This window comes from Mesocricetus auratus, unplaced genomic scaffold (assembly GCF_017639785.1).
Source record: "Mesocricetus auratus isolate SY011 unplaced genomic scaffold, BCM_Maur_2.0 contig_12287_pilon_obj, whole genome shotgun sequence".
NCBI classification, from domain to species: Eukaryota; Metazoa; Chordata; class Mammalia; order Rodentia; family Cricetidae; genus Mesocricetus; species Mesocricetus auratus.
In genome coordinates this window covers 12219-27224 of record NW_024433412.1, presented here as the reverse complement: position 1 = coordinate 27224, position 15006 = coordinate 12219, and the positions used below count along the sequence as shown (strand labels likewise).

General features: G+C 45.7%; 1 protein-coding gene across 1 annotated transcript; it reads left to right on the top strand.

Annotated features, from left to right (window-relative positions):
- Positions 1-7733: 7733 nt before the first annotated feature.
- LOC121138472 (amiloride-sensitive amine oxidase [copper-containing]-like) lies at positions 7734-13287 on the top strand (the record flags this gene model as incomplete). The annotated part of the gene is given in 4 exon segments (XM_040741154.1): positions 7734-7825; positions 10174-11747; positions 12536-12821; positions 13104-13287. Coding segments are annotated over 3 exon segments (2040 nt in total), but the record flags the coding sequence as incomplete, so codon positions are not given.
- Positions 13288-15006: the final 1719 nt, after the last annotated feature.

Genomic DNA, 15006 nt, shown 5'->3' with positions numbered 1-15006 from the left:
ACACACACACACACACACACACACACACACACACACACACACACACACACACCTATTTCCTCCTAGTCTACCCCACTCACCTTGGAATACACAGTTTAGAAGTGGGTACTCTAGCTCTAAGGGGATTCACCCCAGTTCACCCTTCTCCAGCATCCAGACACCCTCAGACCAGTTCTGCTCTGACCCATACCCCCATCTCATTGAAAGTACCCTTTACCCAAAATAAGGAGGTGCTATTAATAACTGACCAAGATGCTGAGAATAAAAGACTCTCACTGTGGTATAAAGTTCAATGCTCAACCATAAGTAGAAGAAAATAATCAGACCTTTATATTGCACCCCACCCCCAAGACCAGGAAAAAAAGTTGAGTCAGAAGAAAAAGGGTTGGGAGTTGTATAGCTCTGTCCTCCTAATTGAAGCATTCCCTACTGGAAGGAGGAGAGAGGCTCCTAAGATCTGGGAAGCTAACAAACCATGCAAGGCTCAGGAAGTTCAGAATGTTACAAGACACTGCCCCCCTTAATAAACAGGAAGTAACTGCTGGGGAGAAAGAGACCCTCTCCAGTGAAGCTTCTGATACATCAGGCAGGGAGATCCAGGAATGCGGCTTTTGTGAGTTCCCTTTGAGTTACTTGTGTTCCGTTAAGTAACCCTGATAAACTCATTGACTCACCAGTCTAGACTTAGGAGGAATTACGTCTCTGATCTGCTGTTGGTGTCCTATCTGGTGATGAATAGATGTTTGTTCTCATCTCCCCAAGAAAAATCACACAGCATTCAGGCAACCAATCTACTGAGTAGACTTGTTCTTTATGTGTGTTGGTTCTTTAAAATATGTCCAGTGACTTTGTGTGCATTCCTTTTTATTTTAAAGTGGCAGCATTGTGCTCTGCCATTCAGCCTGCTTCTTCCCATGATCACAAGTTGCTCTCCTGTGAGTTTCAGTGTGAACACTTGGAAGAGAACACTGTACTTTGAATGGGAGGGGGGGGGTTCCCTCCCAGACCCTGGATTAGGCACAAACCACACACAAACACCTGTTTTCACAGAGAGACCTTTTGTTAAGCAGGGAAGAAAAGTTAAAGTGGCTGCTTTCTGACTCAGCAGAAAACAGCCGCAAATGATCTAACAGATGTAAATTTAACAGGAGGAAAAGGGGAGGTCTATGTTAGAATGAGCTAGGATTTGGTGGTATGTTTTGATTGGGCATGTTAATTAGGTGAGCCAAAGGGACCTTTTAATTGCTGGACATTGGTGGTCAGCCTCAGGAATGAGTCTGGCATAAGAAAGTGGCCAATAAGGGAATGGACCTTGATGGCTAGTTTTAGGGATATAATCTATGCTTTACAAGGGAGAGGGAAAGGGGAAGGGCAAGACCTGCCATCATCGCATTTGCCAAACCTGGGCCTCTAGACCCCTTCACACTTGGTGTCCACAACTGCATGGTAACTTACCTACTGTCCTTGTGATGAGCCCCAACAACCTCCAGCTCACCATCTCTACAACAGCCGGGGCCATGCCCCACTTCTGGGCCTGTCAGAACCTCTGCCATATACACCAAGAAGCAGAACTGCTGATTTGCAGGGAGTGTGTGCAGCAACCTCACTGTCCACATCCTGCTAACTACAATCCAGCACAGCTGTACCAACTCTGCCCTTCCACCACAAGCTGCACCAGAGGTTCATCTTTCCCACACATCTGTGGCAACACTTGGCATCCTCCAGCTGTGCAGTTCTGTCATTGCTGGGTGTTAGCTTAGATCTCATTACTGAATGCTTTGGATTTTTCCAAATGAATACTATGTTTACTCTTGAGCCCTTTTTGTTTTCTCTCTTTTAAGCTACATTTGAGAGTCTTTGCCCAGGACTCCAAAGAGATTACTGTCTCTGACTTGCAAGCACCCTTGTGTATTCTAGAAATTAGTCCCCTAGTATTTATAAAAACCTGCTCTATTGGAGATATCGTATATACAATTTACTTTTCAAAGAGTGCCCACTTGCCGGGCGGTGGTGGCACACGCCTTTAATCCCAGCACTCGGTAAAAAACCAAAAAAAAAAAAAAAAAGACTGCACACCAGTGAATTGTGATAAATTGCAACCATCAGCAATTTTAGAACATTGTTCTCAGCACAAAAATAATCCACAATTACCATATTTCACCCCATTTTCAACCCCATCTCCAGCCCTCAGCAACCAATACAATTCTAATCTACTCTACAGATCACATCCCTTCTCTCATCTATTCTCTGACCTTTTGTAAATGGCTTTTTTCATTTAACATAGTGATTTTAATGTCTAACGATGCTGTAGTACATATCAGTATCTCTTCCTCTCTGGTGATGAGTAGCTGTTTATCAGCTGTTAAACATCTGAGTTCCTTCTGCCTTTGAGCAACTGTGACTAATACTGTTGTAAACATTTTTGTGCACACATCTACGTGAACATATGTTTTGTCTTGAGCACTTATCTAGCAGTGGAATTTCTAGGTCACATGGGAAGCTCCTGTTATTCACGTTTTCCAAAATAACTGCCTCATTTTACATTACCACCAACTATATGTAAGGGTTTAGATTTTACCCTATCCTGCCAACACTTCTTAATATATCGTGTTTTTCTGTTCTATATATTTCATTGGTATTATTGATATTTTTATCTGATTTGGCACACAGTAATTGTAAGCATTATGAAATAAAAGGTGACATTTAAATACATGGCTGCAATATGTAATGATCAGGAAACTTGGAATGTCTGTCATCTTAGATATTTATAATTTATGTTGAGAAATTCCATCATTGAAACTTGTCCCAACCTGCAGGACGTCAACCTGGAGCAAGAGACCTAAGGACCAGGGATGGGGACAAGAGATACGAAAGAAGGGCCACAAGACAAGTATCTGATCAAGTGGCCATTTTAATTTTTCTCAGGGCAGTTAGTATACTTGGTAGAGCAGGAGAACGGGAGGGGGATGAGGGAGTGAGAGGGCTGCTTTGCACACCAGGTGTGCGTGTAGCAGGGTATTGTTTAAGCACATAGAACAGGATATTGGCAAGGTAAAAAGTTCAGGAGGGAGAGGAATGGGTGGGCTAATGGCCACTGCCTAGGTGATGGCTGAGTTTGGACAAGCTTTCTGGGTCATGGTGTTCCTATGTTCTACCTATGTTGTTTCTCTTCTGAGTACCCCTAGAAGGCTCCTTTGTTAGGGCTATAGGCCAATTATGTAAATCTTTAGACTTTAGAAAGTACAGGTTTGGCTCCAAAAGATCAAGGTACCTGAGGTGCTCCCAACATATTCCTCCCTTTTGTTTTACTAAGTAAAGGAGGCCTGAGTTGTCAGCAGAGGGGGTACAGAGGCCTGGCCCCTATAGATGATGGGGAACTTGTACAACAACATGAGGACATCCTCTTGGGTGCGAATCTGGGGTTGAACCTGTTCCTTGGCACTTTTTAGGGGATGGGGGTCTAAGGCACCTTCCTCAATGCTCGCAGAGGACGCCTCCCTACATGGGGGCGTGTCCTTCGAAGGTGGCCATCGTGTTGGGTGACCTGGGGAATATTCCCAGGTGTGTGTTATGGGACGACTCCGAAGGAACCTCCTCTTCCTTATTCATCATTAGACGATGATATTGTACCAAGACCAGTTGGGTGGTAGAGTCAACCTGTTGTTTGATAAAGTTAACTAGTTTTTGGAATGCCCATGGTCCAAAAGAGAACACCAAAAGGAGCCCTATGAGAGGTCCCAGGAGATGTGGAGAACCAATTCTGATACCAGGATTCTTGTTTTTCCCTTTCTCTCTTTCTTTTTTCTAAACTTTCTTGAACCCTGGCCATACTATTGTGGATGACTCCTGACCTATTGACATAGAAACAACATTTTTCTTTCAGGGCCACGCAAAGACCCCCTTGTTGGAGGAAGAGTAAATCTAAGCCTCGTCTATTTTGTAAGACCACTTCTCCATGGATTGGTGTGACTCTTCTAAATAGTCTATTTGATTTTCTAATTCCTTGATGTCTTTGTCAATGGAGGCACTGAGTTCCTGGTAGTTGGATTTACTAGCCATCAGGGCGGAGATGCCTGTACCAGCTCCAACTGCGCTAATTCCAAAAAGGGCAGCAAGCATAACAGCCGTGATGGGTTCTCTACATATTTGAAGGTATTGGGAGGTCTCCCAGAACTGAAAGAATTCATCAGGATGGTAATAGGATAGGCGGGGATGGCCTGTACCAATGCACAGAGGCCAACCTCCTGGAAAAGTGATATGGAAAGGCAGGGCGTAAGACCATCAAGGCAGGCCCAGTAAGAACCATTTGGGGGGACAGCAAAATCATCAGGGGAGCTGAGGACTAAAGTGGTGTTGCAAAGAGAAGCGTGGGAAGGGGGAGGGGTAGGATGGGCAGGGGAGGTGATGCATAGGCCAGATCCAATGACCTGTTTGTTGCAGGGTGAGGTGGGAAATGGATTTTCTTTGTGTTTAGTTTTGGCCCTAGACTCCAGGAGGCTAGAGGATATGGAGTTTCTGTGTGTTAGAGGCCTATGTGTCTTTTCTGTAGCCTGTCATGGCTGCTAGAGCAGGGAACAGAGGGAGGGTCTGGTTTCTTTATTTCTAAATTATTAGAAGTGAAGCCCTTGAGTTTAGTTTACCCCTTTCATTCCCTCCTCTTCTTATAGGTAACCCAATCCTGGGTTACTAGTGGACAATTTATATTGTTATCTTGTCCCCTATGTAGGGAGTTTTTCTTTGACTTAGTGTCTCAACCAGGGAAAGAGGGTGGAATGGGTGCGCTAATGGCCACTGCCTAGGTGATGGCTGAGTTTGGACAAGCTTTCTGGGTCATGGTGTTCCTATGTTCTACCTATGTTGTTTCTCTTCTGAGTACCCCTAGAAGGCTCCTTTGTTAGGGCTATAGGCCAATTATGTAAATCTTTAGACTTTAGAAAGTACAGGTTTGGCTCCAAAAGATCAACGTACCTGAGGCACTCCCAACAGAAACTGAAAAACATTACACTAACTAAAATAATCCAGGCACAGAAATACAAATTCTTTGTGTCCTCACTTACATGTGGACAAAAGTTGATCATTGATCTCATAAAAGTAGAGAATAGAGCTAGGTGTGGTGGCACATGTCTTTAATCTCAGCCCTTGGGAGGCAGAAGTAGGCAGATTTCTATGAGTCTGAGGCCAGATTGGTCTATATAGCAAGTTTCAGGGCAGCCAAGGCTACATAATGAGAAAGACCCTGTCTTTATAACAACATTAGACAATAGAATTATGATCAACATAGCCTAGGAAGAGGTGGGATGTAGAGAGGGGAAGATTAGTTTAAAGATGCAGTTGGGTAAGGGGATAAACCTTCAGTGTTCTAGCTCAGTGAGGAGACAGTAGTTGACAGCAATGAACCATTTCAAGCAGCAAACAGGGTTTGCGGTTTTTCAGACATTGATGTGTGCATCTCTGTGACTGACATTAATGGGGGGGTCTTCTTCAGATCAGTGTCTACTCAAATACTTGCCCCTTTTAAAATACGAATTCATTCTTGTTTTAAGTGTGTGTGTGTGTGTGTGTGTGTGTGTGTGTGTGTGTGTGTGTGTGTGTTGAGGAGAGTAGATGCACATGAGTGAGGATGCCTGAGGAAGCCAGAGCAACACAGAAGCTGGGAATCTAACTCAGACCCTCTCCAAGAGCAGAACTTGCTCTTAACTATCAAGCTGTCTCTCCAGCCCCATTTGCCCATTTGAAATTGAAGTGTTTGCCCTTCTTTTATTGAATCCCAAGTCCTTTGCAGACGGCATCCTCTTAGGATTAGTGAACATTTTATGCCATCACTCCCTTGGCACCTTTGAAACATGTAAATGTACATGTTGCTACTGTCCTACTTCTCTGCTGTATTCCATTTGTTTTTTGTTGTTGTTTTGTTTATTTGTTTTTTGTTTGTTTTTTGAGTTTTGGGGTCATTGCTAAGACTCTCATATCAAACCAAAGGGCAAGAAGATTTACTCTCTGTTTTCTTCTAAGAGTTCTATGCTTCTAATTTTATACTTAGGTTTTTGAGCCATTTCAAGTTAACATTGGTGTGAAGTAGGGGTTCAATCCAATTCTTCTGTGTGTGACTCCTCCCTTCACTTTTAACCTGTGCAAATATCTTTTCATGCTATTAATTGCTCTCCTCTATAGAGGTAAAAGGGGTTAGGCCTTCCACTGTCAGTTTGTTCCTGGAACTGTCTTCTGGTCCAAACCCGTTTAACTCTCTATGGAATTGTTGAGCCCACAAAGGAGAATTCCCAACTCTAAAGACAGAAACTTTCATTTTCACTGTTCATCGTCATTGTGGACTGGTTCTAGTGATTCCCACTCAAAGTCCTAGAATATTGTGTTGAATGTTTTCTTCTTTCTTTGTCTAGTTGCCAACAGATGTGAAATGACTTGCAAGATAAGCAATAAAAGGAGAGTGACAAGGCCACATCACCCACATAAACGCAACAATCCAGAGCTGCATCTTCTGTTCTTTCTGAATATTGCCAGGATCCCAGCATGCTGAAAATGTCCCTTCTATGGGCTCAACTAGGCAGTTTCACTCTCTTTCAAATGACTCCCTCTCTGGTTCCAAGTTCTGTATATACATCTGCTGTTGTTTGGTTGTTTTGTTTGTTTTAGCTGTAGGCAACTGTCTTTATCAGCCCTGCTTTGCTGGGGTCTGCTTCCAGCTAAGAACTGATCAGAAGCTTCTCTTTACAGCAAATGGAAACCATCCAGAGGAAGCCACAACTAGGCACAACACAGAGATCAATTGATTGTGGGGAGCCCAGCCCCAACAGATACATCAACATCACAGTTACTACATCTACAGATCAGATAACATCATGGAAAATGGGGCAGAAAGATTCTAAGAGCCAGAAAACCAGGAAGCCTGCTATGAAACAGTCAGCTGTAGAAATGGCTGCATAAACAAGGCCAGAGCAATGGCAATTAATAGACATGCTAATGTGCAATGGGGGGTTGACACAGGACCCCACCCCTAGACAAAGAACCATAGGTAACTAATAATTGCTGGGAGAAGGAAAATTACCTCTCTCAGGGATAAGCTCCCCCCTTATTGGCTATTCAGTTCAAAGTGGTCAGCTCTGAAACCATACACACATAAACAATAAAATTGGACTCAGTAGGTTGCATTTATATGTTTGTGCATAAATACTACACATAAATATGCACATATATATGCATGTATGTAACAATAATAATCATAGAAAAATAGACTATTGATTTGGGAATGAGGGGAGGATGAGAGGAGTTAGAGGGAAGTTACTTAGAAGGAGATAAGAGAATGGGTAAAGTGATGTAAATGTTTTAATTAAAATGTATTAAAATTTTGGGGGATATATCAAATATATATATTATATATTTATATATCCCAAAATAAGTAAATAACAAAGCTGGAAAAGAAAATTGGCTAGCAAATTTCCCCACAGCTTCTACTCTAATATTTAAACATGACACTGTGCTAACAAATTAAGACATTGCACAGCTTGTAACAGAGAAAGTTAAGGAAAACTCTTGCCTAAGGTGGTACTATGAAAGAGGAAATCACAGGGAAAACAGCCCAAGGATACTTGTACTGCAGCCAGCATCACTCCAACACCCTTTCAGGAAGGAACCGCATGGGCTATTGGTCCCCAGCTATGTTGACCCATACCTCACCCTGTCCCTCCCTCTGGGGCGGGGTCTGATATCTTCAAGAAGGCTTGTGGGGTCAGTGGCCAGGAACAAAGTCTGGGACCTGGAGAGCGACAGAGCAGAGCACATAGGTGGATTCTGATGAGACGCCAAACAGGTAGGCAGGGAAGGGGCAAGAGCAAGGTGGCAAGGCACAGTGTTAGGGGCAGGGGACAGGAAGACACAGAGGGAGGAGATCCGGAAAGCTCAAGAACCTAGAATGGGCTGCAGAAGGCCACTGCAGGCAACTCTGGGGTGAGAGAAGAGGGCCTTGTAAGGGGGTGGCTTACAGGGGTCTGGCATTCTCCCATTTGAAACTAGAAGGGTCAATGGCTGCCAATTTTTCCTTTGCCTGTATGGTTCTACTGCAGGTCCCTCCCCCACACTGCCCATGTGACTTCAGAAGAGAGGATTCTAAAAGCCTTCTGCATCTCCTTCTTACTGGCTAAAGCAAAAACACATTAGGAGATAAATTATAAAGAGGGAGGCTGGCCATAAAAACACTAGGAACACATAATGCCTACATTAATATTCCAGCCCCATCTTCTGGAAAGATAGTAAAAGATCAGTGGTTGGTGGAGGGTGGACTGCAAGGAGGGAGGAATGTGGAGAGCTTGGAGAATCTGGGGAGTGGGGGCAGTGAGACTATTACCTGACACCGTGGTGGCAGGTGCCTGTCATTACACGTCAGGATCCTCTGGGTGCACCATCTGCTCTGGGTATTAAAGGGGTGTCCCTGTGGCTTGGTTGTTATGCATGGAACATGCTGGTGGGTGCTGATAGCAGAGGAGGCTAAGGGAAGTGGCAGGAGACATGGGGCAGTGCTCTATACTTCCTGTCCAAGGTGGCTATGAAGCTAAAACACTCTCAAATCTGAAGTCTGGGATTGAGTAGTCCAGCCAGAAGGCCAGTGGAATGTCTGAGTAAGACTCTGGTTCTGCCTGAGCATTCTGTGTCAGTGACAGACATAAAGCAACTCTTCTGTTGAGAAATGTCCCTGGGAGGGGCTTCCCACTGAGGCCCAGCAGTATTGAGATCAGGTAAGAATCTGGGAAATCAGAGCTCATGACAAGAACAGAAGCCAACATGTGTGCAGGGAGAGGCAGAGGTCTCCTGGGAACTCTGAACATCAGACAGCTTGCCTCACTCCAGGCACAAGGGAGTTCAGAGAGATAGACGCTTAAGCATCCCAGAGACTCTGTCTTACATGCACACACAATATTTTCCTGTGGCTTGGGGACAGGGTTGGAGGGTAAAGATCCTGCCTATAGCCTCCACAAAAAAGGAAGAGGAATGGCCTATCCCCTATCTACAAGGAGGGGCCAGAGAAAGTGAACAGGGCTATCCCTGTGCTCCTACATAGTCTGCAGTGCTTACCACTCCCAGGGTTCTGTGGTCCAGGCTACATCATCAGGGGTCAGTTTAAAGAAAAAGATTAGCTAGCCCCCCAGGTGTTCCCTGAAGACCAGATTTGCTCCAAACTCTTTACTTAACATCTGATTTGCTTTTGGGACAAGTCTAGAGTGGGGCATGAGGCTGTTGTCATTTCCATTCCACAGCTGAGACTATGGAGAATTTAAATAATATGGCCAAGACCATACAAGTTGTCCTCATGATGTCGTTTACTAGGGCTTGAACCCAACACAAATACACTTTGAACATCTACACTGAGTTTCAAAAGGTGGCCCCTCAAGGGGATTTTATTGTTGGGGATATGAGTCAGATGATAGAAGTTGCCCTGCAAGTGCAAGAACCCGAGTTTGATCTCCATAACACACATGAAATTTGAGGAGTGATGGCACATGCTTGTGATCCCAATGCCAGGGAGGTGGACACACGAGATTCCTGCAGCTTGCTAGGGGACAAGCCTAGTGAAATCAGTGATTTCCATGTGAAAGTCAGGAAATTTGCCTTACTGAAACAAGTGGAGAATGAAGGGGAAAGATACTTGAAGCTGACTTTTCCCCTACACATCCATGAATACCTAGCATATGAACACACACATACACAATCACCCTTAAACAGATACAAACACATGTACACACATGAACAATTTCATAAAATGCAGTTGTTTTGCAATGATCCACCAGGATACAAATCTGTGTGATCTTTGAGATTCTGTTCTTGGACTGTTGTGACTCATGTCCCTGTCTGAGGAAAATATTCCTCTTTTGAAATAAACTGCCAGAAACTACCAAACATGGGAATGTGTGTAGACAATGAAGTCCACATGACTGTAACAGGTAAACATAAGAGAGGAGAGATCAGTGTATGCATGCACAGAGGACTGGACAGCATTAGGAGCCATGAGTGGGGACCTAGAGACCCCATTTCTGCCTTCAGTTTGATTGACAGGAGGATGCTAGTAGGTAGGTAAGTGTCAGGGCTGAGGGACAAGGTGCTGTGAGGTGCTCAGTAGATTATGGGTAATACTCAAGTTCTCTCCTCCCTTCTGCTGTGTTTCAGAGCCATGAGATTGGAAAAAATGAGCCTGGCCTTCACCTGGGGAGCCGTCATGTTGATGCTTCAGATGGCAGGCACAGAATCTGCTGTGAGGACTCCTCATGACAAAGCTAAGGTATTTGCAGACCTGAGCACTCAGGAGATAAAGGCTGTGCACAGCTTCCTGATGAACAGGAAGGATCTGGGGCTCCAGTCATCCAAGAAAGTGACTTTGGCCAAGAACTCCGTGTTTCTCATTGAGATGCTACTGCCCAAGAAGAAGCATGTGCTGAAATTTCTGGATAAAGGAGGAAAAAGCCCTGTCCGGGAAGCCAGGGCCATCATCTTTTTTGGTGCCCAGGAGCACCCCAATGTCACTGAGTTTGCTGTGGGACCACTGCCACTGCCGTACTACATTCGAGAACTATCTCCCAGGCCAGGACACCATCTGTCCTGGTCATCCAGACCCATCTCTATGGCAGAGTATGACCTCCTCTATCACACCCTGAAGAGAGACCTCACACCTCTGCATCAGTTTTTTCTTGACACCACTGGCTTCTCACTCCTGGGCTGTGATGCCCGGTGCTTGACTTTTACTGATGTGGCCCCCCGAGGTGTGGAGTCTGGTCAGCGTAGAAGCTGGATAATCGTGCAGCGCTTTGTGGAAGGCTACTTCTTGCACCCCACAGGTCTGGAGATCCTTGTAGATCACAGGAGCACAAATGTCCAGGACTGGAGAGTGGAACAGGTCTGGTACAACGGCAAGTTCTACAACAGCCCAAACGAACTGGCTCGGAAATATGCTGATGGAGAAGTGGACACGGTGGTTCTCGAGGACCCTCTGCCTGATGGCACAGAGCAGCCCCCACTCTTCTCTTCTTACAAGCCCTGAGGGGAATTTCCCACGCCCTTCACTGTTGCTGGCCCCCACATTGTACAGCCCAGTGGCTCCGGATACAAGCTGGAGGGCAACACTGTGCTCTATGGAGGCTGGAGCTTCTCTTACCGGCTAAGATCCTCTTCTGGGCTGCAGATCTTCAATGTGCTCTTTGGAGGTGAGCGTATCGCCTATGAGGTCAGTGTGCAAGAGGCTGTGGCACTGTACGGAGGACACACACCTGCAGGCATGCAGACTAAATATATTGATGTTGGCTGGGGCCTAGGCAGTGTCACTCATGAGTTGGCCCCTGGCATTGACTGTCCAGAGACTGCTACTTTCCTGGATGCCTTCCACTATTATGACAGTGATGGCCCTGTCCGTTACCCACGTGCTCTCTGCCTCTTTGAGATGCCCACAGGGGTGCCCATTAGGCGCCACTTTAACTCTAACTTTAAAGGTGGCTTCAACTTCTATGCCGGTTTGAAGGGGTATGTGCTGGTGCTTCGGACAACATCAACAGTCTACAATTATGATTATATCTGGGATTTCATCTTCTATTCTAATGGTGTAATGGAGGCCAAGATGCATGCGACTGGCTATGTCCATGCAACCTTCTATACCCCTGAGGGACTGCGCCATGGTACTCGCCTACAAACCCACCTGCTTGGCAACATCCACACTCATCTCGTGCATTACCGTGTTGACCTGGATGTGGCAGGTAGGACTCAGTACCAAACTCTCTCAGTCACTCGACTGCTTCTTGTTTATAGAGTCATTCCACAAGGGGTGGGTTGAGACTCTGAGTCATATCAGGGTTTTTCTTTCTGTCTGCTTCCTAGCAATATAAAGTAGAATGTGTCCCTGACACATGGAGGCAGTGAACAGTGCCCTAGGGTTACCCTGTATGTGGGTTGTGCAACTGTTTTTGCCTTGGGCTGAGTGGGTTGGCATATGTGGAGTGTGGAAGAGGTGTCAGGGTGGGTAACAGATTCTGAAGCCTTCTACTTTGAAATGGGGCTCAGTGCCATCTGGGGCTGCTTGGTGTGCTTCATGGATAAATGATTGCTCCAAGAAAGAGGGGCAGGGATGTGACACCTGATAACAGATTTGAGATCAGATGAATGGCTCCCACCTATTTGGCCCTACTTGACTTCTGACCCACAGTACACTGACAGTCCTGTACAAACATGGCTGCCTCTGTGCCAAGGTTTAGAGCACTATTCTTAGAAACTATTCTGAAGGAACAGCTCTCCAGAGATCTGCAAGGTATTATGTGCATGCCCCATGTGCCTTGACGGACCTGTGAATTCATCTCCAACTCCTCTGGCTTCATCTTCTTTGTCACTGCTACCACCTTGGTGCCCCACCACTGGGCCAATGCTTGCCTTGGCTCTGCATCTTCATCACTGCTGGCTCTGGATGTGGTCTGGGATGGACATTTTATGAACAATAACGTTTCTCTTCCAATAGTTGAGTCTCATCCTCCATCTCCTCTCATGCCCCCAGGCACCAAGAACAGCTTCCAGACACTGAAGGCAAAGCTGGAAAACATCACCAACCCCTGGAGCCCAAGTCATTCCCTGGTCCAGCCTGCACTTGAGCAGACCCAGCACTACCGGGAGCGCCAGGCTGCATTCCGCTTTGGACAGACTCTGCCCAAGTACCTTCTCTTTAGCAGCCCCCAAAAGAACCGTTGGGGCCACAGGCGCAGCTACCGCCTGCAAATCAACTCTATGGCTGAACAGGTGCTGCAAGCAGGCTGGCAGGAGGAGAAGGCTGTCACTTGGGCCAGGTGTGGAGACCCAGGGAGGGCCAGGGGTTCTCTTCAGTGATTGTGCTTCTGTCCTCCAGCTCTGAGTCTGTGTGTGTCTGTGGGTATGCATTCTCCTGCTCTTGGGGAAGGAGGGTGGAGTGGCGCTCACGGGAACCCTGGCCTTGTGTGCTGATGGACATTCCTGAAGACTCCCATTCTGTAGAAGCAACAACTTCCCCATCTTTAACCCTGAAGACTCCCCATGGGAAGATTCAAAGGCAGCTGTAGTGCCCAGAGCCACTTGACTTATCTTCTCTGCAGGTACCCCCTGGCTGTGACAAAGTATCGGGAATCTGAGCGTAGCAGCAGCAGCATCTACAACCAGAATGACCCCTGGGATCCCCCTGTGGTCTTCGAGGAGTTCCTCCAGAACAATGAGAACATCAAAGAGGAGGTACTGACCCCATCCCCACCCCTGCCCACCTCAGGCCCTGTGGTCCTAGAAGTATGGTTTTCTAGTACATTATAAGTTAGGGTCATGATAGACCCATCCACCTCTCAGACCCTCAGATAGAAAACCCTAGTAAGTACAGACTCTGTGGATTTCCCTTTGAGCCTTATGCTACTGGAGGCTGGCTCCCCAAGCAGCAATACTTTCCTTTGTAAGAGTTGCTGTGGTGATGGTGTCTCTTCACAGCAACAGAACACTGACTAAGACAATGTGCATTCTGTTGCTATCATTTTCATTTTATACTTAATACAATGGAAGCCCAGAGAATTTAAACAACATGGCACAGAGCACACAGGTTGTCCTTAGTCATGTGACTTCCCAGGGCTTCAGCCCAGGCAGCTTAACCCCAGAACCTGCATTTTAAACATCTACACTAAACTTTAAAATGTGCTCCCCAAAAATTATATTAGAAGGTAGTTTTGCTGTCATCATAGACCCTCACTCCTCCAGGACATAAGCACCACAATTCCTTTAGCACTGAACCTTGGAATGGTAGATCATGGTAGATCTGCTGGTGTGAGATTGGGAAATAGGGAATGATGAGAATTTACATAAGACACACCACAAAGGTTTATAGATGAGGAATGATACAGACATAGGGGCCTGAATAGCACTGGGGGTGGATGGAAACCCAGAGAATCCAGCTCTGATTTAGAGGAGGAAACACATGTTAGAAAGAAAATGGGAAATAGCTTTTCTAAGGCTAGCTTGGAGCAGGAAGTCCTTAAGTTCTCTCTTCTACTATGCTGAATTCTAAAGCCATGGGGTTGGCATGAAAGAGGCTGGGACTGGGCTGGGCAATTGACATCTTGGTGATACAGACAGCCGTAGGAGAGTGCCCATGACAGCAGTAGGGGAGTATTCCATGACAGCAGTAGGACAGTGTCTCATGACAGCAAGAGAGTGTCCCATGAAAGCAGAAGAGTGTCCCATGACAGCAGTAGGAGAGTGCCTCACATGTGTTGCTAGATTTTCTTGTCCTGCCAGGTCCTACCACTTCAGCTCCAAATGAACACACAGAGATGCTAAATTAATTATAAAACTGTTGGCCAATGGCTAGGACTTCTTACTGACTTGCTCTCTTTTAATTATTAATCCATTTCTATTAATCTATGTACTTCCATGTGGTCTTGGTTTACCAGAGAATGGTTCTGGATCTGTTACTCCTTCCTCTGCTACATGGCATCTCTCAAGGTGTCTCTCTGCCTTCACTCCCCAGAATTCTCCTGGTTCCCCTAGCCTCACCTATCTTTCTGCCTATATTGGCCAAACAGTGTTTTACTCATCAACCAATAAGAGAAACATATATATGGAAGGACATCCCCCATCACACATGGACCCTGATAATAATGCTCAGGTATTATGATCCATGAATGCTTATAAACTGGGGTCAGTGTACACTTTTCTGATGAACAGAAAGAAACTGGAGCTTCAGCCACATGAGACAGCAACAATGGCCAAGAACTCTGTGTTTTCCAATAAGGTGATTCTGCAGAAGAAGAAGGGTACCTGAATTTTCTAGATAAAGGAACAAGATATATACCCCAACCCCTACAGTGTTCCTTCAGAACAATGAATGCATTGAAGAAGAGGTACTGAATCAGTCTGCCCTGTCTATTTCTGGTCTAGTTCTACCAGGATCAGTCTCTGGTCCCCAGAGTGTGGCTTGGTGTGTGATGAAGAGTTCACAATAGCTCTTCCTTCAGCAATACA